This window comes from Gekko japonicus, unplaced genomic scaffold (assembly GCF_001447785.1).
Source record: "Gekko japonicus isolate JY-2015 unplaced genomic scaffold, Gekko_japonicus_V1.1 scaffold669, whole genome shotgun sequence".
NCBI lineage: Eukaryota > Metazoa > Chordata > Lepidosauria > Squamata > Gekkonidae > Gekko > Gekko japonicus.
This window is the reverse complement of record NW_015167073.1, coordinates 174,408-184,573: the sequence shown is the minus strand read 5'-3', so window position 1 is coordinate 184,573 and position 10,166 is coordinate 174,408. Positions and strand designations below refer to the sequence as shown.

The 10,166-nt window shown below is 50.1% G+C and overlaps 1 protein-coding gene across 1 annotated transcript in view; it reads left to right on the top strand.

Annotated features, from left to right (window-relative positions):
* NFATC4 (nuclear factor of activated T-cells, cytoplasmic, calcineurin-dependent 4) overlaps positions 1–10,166 on the top strand; it is a 42,659-nt gene that overhangs the window by 27,695 nt on the left and 4,798 nt on the right. The window contains exons 4-6 of the mRNA XM_015412717.1: positions 3,643–3,842; positions 6,048–6,220; positions 8,742–8,882. Coding sequence (XP_015268203.1) covers positions 3,643–3,842; positions 6,048–6,220; positions 8,742–8,882 — 514 coding nt within the window. The remainder of the gene's footprint in view (positions 1–3,642; positions 3,843–6,047; positions 6,221–8,741; positions 8,883–10,166) is intronic.

Sequence of the window (10,166 nt, the reverse complement as noted above, 5' to 3'; positions counted from 1 at the left end):
CACACACACACGAAAGTGAAATCGTTGCCTACCGAAACGAGATTCCTGCGTTTAATAAGGAGGGGAAAGGAGTCTTCAGTTTTGAGTCGAGAATGCGTGGGCAGCCTTTGGCCCGTTTGCCTGTCAAAGGAAGGTGCAGCGCCAGTCTTTTAGGAGAGGTGGGATGGTGGGAAGGGGCGGGGGATGGCGGGACAGGATGGCGGTGGGCTTGCCAACTCTGAGTTGGGGGAATTCCTGGAGATTTGGGGCGGAGACTTGGAAAGGCTTGGGAAGGAGAGGGTAGAACGGCACACAGTCCCCCTCCCAAGGTTGAGAGCTCCCTTCTGGCCACCAGTGGGGGTGGGTGGTTGGTAGGGATGCCAGATCCAGGCTGGGAAACTCCTGGAGATTTGGGGGTGGAGCCTGGGGAGGACGGGGACCTCAGTGGGGTACAATTCCATAGAGTCCGCCCTCCAAAGCATCCATTCTCTTCATGGGAACTTATTACAGGGCTCTTTTTGTAGAAAAAGCCCAGCAGGAACTCATTAGCATAATAGGCCACACCCAACAGCAGGAACTCATTAGCATATTGGGCCACACCCCTGGCAGCACAGCTCATTAGCACATTAGACCGCACCCCCATGTTATCAGGAGTGTGGTCATCCAGCCACACCCACCTTTTGCTTCTTATTCTGTTTACCTTGTTTCTTGTCAAAACCCAGGGCCTTTTTTTTGTAGCAGGAAGGCCACACACCCCTAACGTAGCCAATCCGAATGATTTTCTGCTGTTGGGTGTGGCCTATTATGCTAATGCGTTCCTACTGGGCGTGGCCAACTTGGGAGCCAGCCGGAACTCCGTTCCTGTGCGTTCCTGCCCCAAAATAGCCCTGGGAACTGATCCCTGTCATCTGGTGCTGAGCTGTAATTCCAGGGGAGCCCCAGGTCCCACCTGGAGGCTGGCAACCGGATAATGCCATAGAGTCCGCCCTCCAAAGCATCCATTTTCCCCAGGGAAACTGATCTCTATCACCTGGACGTGTTGCAATTCCAGAAGGTTTCCAGGCCCTGCCTTGAGGCTGGCATCCCTAGTCCCCACCCTCTAGAGCAGCCATTTTCCTCCCAGGGGAACCGATCTCTGTAGCCTGGAGAGCAGTTGTAAATCTGGGATGTTCCAGGCCCCACCTAGGTGGTGGGGGTGTGTTGACGTGTGACAGAACACCTAAGGGACGTAGCCCCCTATCTGCACTCAGCAGACCCCAAAAGGCATCTTGTGACAACTCGGGGGCCTCCCAGACCGATTGCGGCGGGAGCCTTCAGGGGGACGTTTGCGGAAATCCTCCCTTCCTCGGATGCCGTGGGCTTCAGGCCCACAGAAGCCTAAGCCGCGAGGGATCCGAGAGCCTTTTAAGATTTCTGCCACCACCCGCCTTCGTAGTTCTGTGTGTCTCCCTGTTCGAGGTGAATGCCGCTGTGTGATTTCTGGACGCAGCTCTTGCCGTGCACGCCCGGACTAGGGAACAGACGTCTTCCGCTCCCGCTCGAAAAGGCAGGGGGGTTGTGTGTGTGCGCGCGTGCGTGCCTCCCTCATCCTCCTTCCCGGCCACATTCCCCTGGAACTGGGACCTTGGGTCTGCTCTTTCTCACGCTCTCTTCCTAGCACCATGGGGCTCCTGTCCTTCTGCATCCATCCCTCTGCGTCACTCATTGTGAATGGTGAAGGAGGGGGCCACACAAGGGAAGTTCCACCCCAAACGCTGTCTGGCAAATTCCCGTTCTCTTCTCGAAGTCAGGTCCTTCTCGTGCATTTTAGCTCGCCTCCACCTTTCTCTTTCTCCCATTTCCCCCCCCCTCCCCGAAACCTGGCAGATCTGTAGAGGCCTAAAGGCTGCTTGTCTTTACCGCTCTGGCCCTTTCTGGAATGTTCCATCTTCCACGACACGAGAAGGGGGTGGGTGGCAGAAAAGAGGGTGTGTTTCCCTTTAAGAGTCAAATTGACAACAGCTGGCAGTCTCGGCTTCTGATGGGAAACATCTGGGCAGCCTTGAGGCGAGACCACCGAATGGTTGACGTCTCCAGCTGCAGCAGCCAGTGCCAGAGAGGGTTCCGGATAAAAAGCAGCCGCCCGTGGTGGTAGGGGGGAATAGGGAGGGACTGATATAATACAGGAAGCCCTGCTACAACGTCATTGTGTCAGGGGACGGAGGTCCCATCCGTAGGTCCTCAACTACAGGGCTTAATCTTAGCTCCCAGGATCTATTTCAGATCTCAGAGCCTGGCCCCAAGAGACCTGCAAGTGAGTGCATGAGTACATTCCCTGACATTCCAATGTTTCGCAGTTGGACCTTTCCCCTCAGCAGCTTAATAGTGTTTGTGAAGGTTCTGTGGTGTCACAGCTAGAGGTGCTTTGTCGCTCTGCCCAAGACACACAGCTCTGTGACTACCTCTAACCTGCCTGCTTCTACTGAAATGAGAAAGACTTCTCCACCCTTATTCTCCTCCATTGTCTCTTTTTGACCGTAAACTCCTTGCGACAGGCGACTGTTTTTGCTTGTCACATTGTAACATGCCACATATCTGATGCATAAGCATAAGAACATAAGAACATAAGAGACGCCAATGTTGGATCAGGCCAAAGGCCCATCCAGTCCAACACTCTGTGTCACACAGTGGCCAGAAATACCAGTGCCATCAGGAGGTCCAGCAGTGGGGCCAGGACATTAGAAGCCCTCCCACTGTTGACCCCCCCCCCAAGCACCAAGAAGACAGAGCATCCCTTGCCCCAGAGCCCCTAGCTATACCTTGTGGCTAATAGCCACTGATGGACCTCTGCTCCATATGCTTATCTAATTCCCTTTTGAAGCCGTCCATGCTTGTAGCTGCCACCACTTCCTGTGGCAGTGAATTCCATGTGTTAATCACTCTTTGGGTGAAGAAGTACTTCCTTTTATCCGTTCTAACCCGACCGCTCAGCAATTTCATGGAGTGCCCACGAGTTCTTGTATTGTGAGAAAGGGAGAAAAGTACCTCTTTCTCTACCTGCTCTTTCCCATGCATAATCTTATAAACCTCAATCATGTCACCCCTCAGTCGTCGTTTCTCCGAGCTAAAGAGCCCTAAGCATAAGCATGGAGAATAAGCAGTTAATTAAAAGACAGGATTAAAAAAAAAAAATCTATCCACTGTCAGCTCTCATCAGGGCCAGACATTTTTAAAAAAATATCTGTTGTGGAAAAGACCACAGATTGGGATGAGAACGGAATCATCGTTTCTCATATATCCAGCCTGCCTGCTTGTACTGAAATGAGAAAGACTTCTCCACTGTAATTTTCCTCCATTGTCTCTTTTTGACCGTAAACTCCTTGGGACAGGCAACTGTTTTTGCCTGTCACATTGTAACACGCCACACATCTGATGCATGGAGCATAAGCAGTTAATTAAAAGACAGAATTTTTTTAAAAAATCTATCCACTGTCAGCTCTGATCACGGCCAGAATTTTTTTAAAAAAATATCTGTCGTGGAAAAGACAACAGATTGGGATGAGAACGGCATCATCGTTTCTCATATAGCCACAGATGAATCTTAAAAAATCATTCTGTGGTTAAACCCATGAAAAGGCTAAGGACTCGAAGCTTATTCCTGTCCTTTCTTCTCTCCGGCACAAGCTCTCAGGCTACGATGAGAAACCCCTGACCTTGCAGATGTTCATCGGCACCGCGGACGAACGGAACTTGCGGCCCCATGCCTTCTACCAGGTGCACCGCATCACTGGCAAGATGGTTGCCACCACCAGCTACGAATCCATCATCAGTGGCACCAAAGTCTTGGAGATGTCCCTGCTGCCCGAGAACAACATGGCTGCCAAGTGAGAGTTTGTTTATATTTATTTATTTATTCGATTTATATCCCACCCTCCCCGCATGCGGGCTCCGGGCGGCTCAGGTCAGAGTGGACCCGGGGTTAGGCATGCCATTTGCCCACCACTGGCGGGCCAAATCCTGCCCTCGGCCCCAATCCACTGCCCATACGAAACTGTGGTGGAAAAAGAAATGGCCAGAAAATGGTCTCCACAGGGACACTCTAGGAATTTCCCCATGTCTCTTTGGACTTTAACATAAAGATTAGGGGAAATTCCTAGAGCATCGCTTAGAAGTGATGTCATAACATCCTTGAACTCCACCCTGCCCAGGCACTGCACTCAACTTTCCCCGACATTTGCTGAGGCAGTGCTGGCAACCCGGGGGGGAGGGGGGGAGTGTGTAACATAAGTCTAATGTTGCAGCACCTTTTGGCAAGTTACCAACATGTGTAAATTGTGAATTAACACTGAGGGCACTCAGCAGGGAATTGCAGCCAATTTTGTCTCTCTGAGGAGTGTGCCTTCATGCCATTCTTCAATGCGTTACACTTTAAACCTTAATCGCACACACGGAAGTGTAAGAGACCCGGTCTGGTGTAGTGGTTAGGAGCGCGGACTCTAATCTGGGAGAACCGGGTTTGATTCCTCACGCCTCCTCAGGGGGGGGGAGGGACTCAGCTGGGAATTGCGGCCAATCCTGTCTCTCTGAGGAGGGTGCCTTCATGTCTTTCTGTAATACACGATGGACTCTTCAATGCGTTACACTTAACAAAACCTTAATCGCACACACGGAAGTGTAAGAGAGCTGGTCTGGTGTAGTGGTTAGGAGCGCGGACTCTAATCTGGGAGAACCGGGTTTGATTCCTCACGCCTCCTCACACAGCTGCTGGTGTGACCTTGGGTCTAGTTCTGATAAGAGCTGTCCTTGAAGAAGAGCCGTTTCTGTCCAGAGCTCTCTCAGCCCCGCCCACCTCACAGGGTGTCTGTTGTCGGGAGGGGAAGTGAAAGGAGTTTGTAAGCCACTCTGAGACTCCTTTGGGTAGAGAAGTCAGGGTATAAATCCAATCTCTTCTTCTCTTCTTCTAATTTGTGAATGGGTCTCCATGGAGATAAGCCAGGAAGACACAGAGGTTTGATTTGAGTCTGCCTGCAATATTTTTATCCTGCCCTTTCTCCAAGGACCTCAGTTGATGGCTTTCCCCTTTTCTGTTTTATCCTCACAACAACCCTGCGAGGTAGAGTAGGCTGGGTGAGAGGTACCGATTGCCCAGAGACCTTCAGGATTCAGTAGGGTAATCCAGTGCTCTGTAACCATTTTGCAGTGCAACTGTTCCTTCCCCGTAGTTCCATGCCAGGCCACTCCTAATTTGATTGATTTAAATGGTTCCTAATTCTAAATGCTTTGTGGCTTAGGGTTTTGGGTTTTTTAAATGAAAATATTTTCAAAGCTGTCCAAGTCAGTTCTCAAAAGCAAGGCTTGCCATTTGGGGAAGAATAAAATTTGCCATTTGGGGGGAGGGGGGATGAATTCTGAAGTGTGTTCCGTTTTCATATACGTGCCTAATTATGTTTCATCGAACATAAGAACATAAGAGAAGCAATGTTCCCTCTAAGCTGTGGAGTCTTGTGAGCAAAAATTCTACTTTGTGAGCTGCTGGCATTAAAGTTGTGAGCGAGCAATTTGGCTGCTGCATAAGTTAGTTTGCTCTGGAGCCATCCTCCCTGAGCGAAGACAAAAATGTGTGAGCCAGAGGCTAAAAAACTGTGAGCTAGCTCACACTAACTCAGCTTAGAGGGAACACTGAAGAGAAGCCAACGTTGGTTCAGGCCAGTGGCCCATCCAGCCCAACACTCCGTCACACCGCGGCCAAAAATACCAGGTGCCATCAGGAGGTCCAGCAGTGGGGCCAGGACACCAGAAGCCCTCCCACTGTTGCCCCCCCTGCCCCCCCCAAGTACCAAGAATACAGAGCATCACCTGCCCCGGACCAAGAGTTCCTATCTATACCTTGTGGCTAATAGCCACTGATGGGCCTCTGCTCCGTATGCTTATCCATTCCCTCTTGAAGCTGTCTCTGAACTAGATTGCTGATTTTGCAGAACTGAGTTGTTCCATATCCGTTGCTCTGAGAATCCACTTCTGTTCCTCTCTTCGTGGTCCCCCACCGCCCCACCCCATCTAATCTCAACATTCTCCTTTCCCCATCCCAGCATTGACTGTGCGGGGATCCTGAAGCTGCGGAATTCAGACATTGAGCTCCGCAAGGGGGAGACGGACATCGGGCGCAAGAACACACGGGTCCGCCTGGTCTTCCGGGTCCACGTGCCCCAAGGCAACGGCAAAGTGGTCTCCATCCAGACTGCCTCCGTCCCCATCGAATGCTGTGAGTTGGGGTCAGAAGGGGAAGAGAGGGAGGGGGTCCCAGGCCCGTAGCGACAGTGGGGCATCTCGGGGCCCAGCCCCCTGACTTACTGCCAAGGCCCCCCCTCCCGACGTCCCATCCAGCCCAGGCGCTCCTTTGGGGGGGTGCAGGAGTATGTGCGGGGTGCCCCCTGACTTATTTAAAGGCCCCCCAAATTAAAGAAATCCTGGCTACGGGCCTGGATGGTCCTGGCTGTACTTGCGTGTTCACATGAATCGGAAGGTGGTTGCCGTTGTTTCACACCCACACACCCACAAAGTGATCTAAAAATGGCAGAGGGACACACACGAGCCTATGAAAAAAACCATACAATTCTAATAGAACAGTTGTTCTTTAATAAATGCACAAAACAGAAATAAGAAAACATTCAAATTACAAACATCTTACAAATGTGCTCCAACTGCACAGTCTTCTTCAGTGATCTCCAACATTTGAAATTCTGTTGCTTCATAAATATATGCTTAAGGACTTGCAGGGAGGACCTCACTTTCCTTTGAATCCCCCTCCGTACACTATTCCCCCTTTCCCTCCTCCTGGCAACCCCCATATCCTCACCTCTCCCTGCTTTCTTCTCTCCTTCCCAACACACCAGCTAACCTGCCTTTTGTCAAACCCCCCACCCCAATTGGCTATATGTATTATCGGTTTCCTTCATTCTATTCCACCTGTCTCCACAATGTGGGCTTGAAGCAGCTTATATCGTTCTCCTCTCCTCCTTTTTACCCACACATCAATGCTGGGAGGAAACTTAGGCTGAGAGGGTGTGACTGGCCCAGAGTCACCCAGCGGACTTCCATGGCAGAGTGGGAATTCAAACCTGGGTCTCCCAGATCCTGCTCTGAAACTGAAAATAGACCCATCAGTCCACTGAGTGCCAGAGACTTGACCGGGGAAATATGCATGTTGGTGGTGGTGAAAACTGCCGTCAAGTCACAGCTGACTTATGACGACCCTGTAGAGCAGGGGTGTCGAACTCATTTGTTATGAGGGCCGGATCTGACATAAATGAGACATGTGTGTCCTAAAATGTGATGCCAGGTATTGGAGATATAAACTTTATAAAGGACACAAACACAAAGGGGTTTTTTTAACTTAAAATCATGCTTAAAACATTAGCACCCTTGCAATATTGTGTTTATTTAACAGTGTCTGATAACTGACACCTCTTGCTCTGAATTATTGCATCAAAATGTCTGTGCTGTTGCAATCCTGAATATGTTGTTCAGGTGTGTATCTGTAAGCTGCAAATCTATGATGACGCAGCCGCAGCCGCAGCAGAACTGGAAGAAGCAGCAGAAGACAGCCAGTTCCAGTGCAGGCCTGATAGAAGCCCTCCAGGGGCCTGATCCGGCCCCTGGGCCACATGTTTGACACCCCTGCCATAGAGTTTTCAATGAGGGCAAAACCAGACTAAGATCACCATCTCTGTCTTTCTGTTTAGCTGCAAATGGCTGGTGCTGCCTCAGTTTACCTCTGGGCCATGCAGGGAAGGGAAAGGAAATCTAACTTTGGAAAAACGACTAGTTTGTTTTAATCTGAGCGATGTGGAGATTTAAAAAAAAATTATTCTGATGTATTTTAAAATTCATTTTAACCTGCTTTGAGTCCTTTTTAGGAAAAAGGCCGGCTAAAAACGTCTTACATAAATCTCCACTTGGCTTTTCTAGCTGGAAGGGAACTTCCTGCTTCCTTGCCATTTTAAAGGGAAAAAAATGTTTTTAAAGGACACGTATTTTCCTCTTCTTCTTCTTTGAAATGCTAACGGCAGAGCAGGGAACGGGTTTTGGTTATCTAAACCAAGTGGAAGTTAAAGAGTTAAACCTCCTCTTTCTTTCCCACGGGGCAAATTGAGGCTTTATGAGCCACCAGTTTGCATGTGGTAGATGGACAGAGCCGCTTGTGTGATCTTTGTCTGTTCTGATAGAGTCCAGTCATAGTGCAGGTGCCGGGGGCTGAGGCGCGGCCCCTCTCATCTGTAGTCATGGCTACAAAAGGCATCTTTGCCTTGTTTCATGCATTGCACACTGGTACCTACACCTACAAGGAGCTGCAGTGGCTCAAGTGGTTAAGACGCTGAACTGCAGGGAAGGTCGGTAGTTCAGCAGTTCGAGACCCGGGTGTGCCGCATGACGGAGTGAGCTCCCGTCTCTCGTTCCAGCTCCTGCCAACCTAGCAGTTCGAAAGCAAGAAATTGCAAGTCGATAAATAGGTACCGCTTCGGTGGGGAGGTAACAGCGTTCCATGCACCTTGGTGTTTAGTCATGCCGGCCGCATGACCACGGAAACGTCTTCGGACAGCGCTGGCTCTTCGGCTTGGAAACGGAGATGAGCACCGCAACCCTAGAGTCGGACTCGACTGGCTTTCGAGCAAGGGAACCTTTACCTTTACCTACACCGAAGTAATAGGGCCTCAGCTCTCCTATCCCCCACATGACGCTCTGCCTCTCCTGATCCCTTCTTCCTGGTCCTTGTTTGCTTCCAGCCCAGCGCTCTGCTCAAGAGCTCCCCCAGGTGGAAAGCTACAGCCTCAGCGCATGCTCCATACATGGAGGTGAGGAGATGGTGATTACCGGTGCCAACTTCCTGCCTGAGTCCAAGGTTGTCTTCATTGAACGAGGCCCTGGTAAGTGAACCAGCATTAATTTGTGGCAACAGTCACCCCCTTGGCCTGAAATGATTTGAAAAGAGTTAGACAAGTCAGTTGTATCTGTCAATAGCTGTGATGGCTAGGAATGGAGCCTCCATGTGCAATGGCACTGTATCACTCATCGTTGGTTATCTGGGACAGAGAACAGGGGTCTGCTGTTTCCCACATGACTTTCCTATAAATGTCTGAGAGTCATCTGGTAGGCTGTCCTGAGAAGAATAAGAAGAGATTGAGTTTATACACTGCCCTTCACTACCTAAAGGTGTTTCAGAGCAGCTTACAATCTCCTTTCCCTCCCCACAACAGACACCCTGTGAGCAATGCTCCCTCTAAGCTGTGGAGTCTTGTGAGCAAAAATTCTCCTTTGTGAGCGACTGGCGTTAAAGTCGTGAGTGAATGATTTGGCTACTGCATAACTTAGTTTGCTCTGGAGCCCTCCTTCCTGAGCTAAGACAAAAACCTGTGAGCTGGAGGCTAAAAAACTGTGAGCTAGCTCACACTCACTTAGCTTAGAGAGAACACTGCCTGTGAGGTAGGTGGGGCTGAGAGAGCTCTTTCCCACATGACTTTCCTGTAAACTTCTGAGAGCCATCTGGTAGGCTGTTCTGAGAAGAAGAAGAAGAGATTGAATGTGTATCCCACCCTTCACTACCTGAAGGAGTCTCAGAGCGGCTTACAATCTCCTTTCCCTTCCCCTCCCCACAACAGACACCTGTGAGGTAAGTGGGGCTGAGAGAGCTCTGAGACAACTCCTCGTGAGAGAACAGCTCTGAAAGAACTTGTAACTGACCCAAGGTCACACCAGCAGCTGCATGTGGACGAGTGGGGAATCAAACCTGGTTCTCCCAGATTAAAATCTGTGCTCTTAACCACTACACCAAACTGGCTCTCAGAAAGCTAGTCTTGATGGGGTTTCAGTCTGAGACTTCAAGACCCATTCTTAAAGTTGCCAGCACATGGCTGGCAGCTGGCAGGAGATTCACTACTTTAGGGGGCAGAGAGAGGCTCGCCGGCAATACAGCGATGTCACCAGTGATGCACTGACATCAGTTCCAGTGCGACCGGAAATGACCTCATTGTCTTGCTGGGGATGCTCTAGCATTTAGCCAAAACCGTGGCCCCACTGGTGGACCTCCTGGTGGCACCTGATATTTTTGAATAGTAGAAGGCAAAAACAAGTGTAGTAAACAGTCTCACTACTTACCAATTGCCAGAATGCTTAAGAACACATAATAGAAAGTAGCAAATACAAAGTAGCCA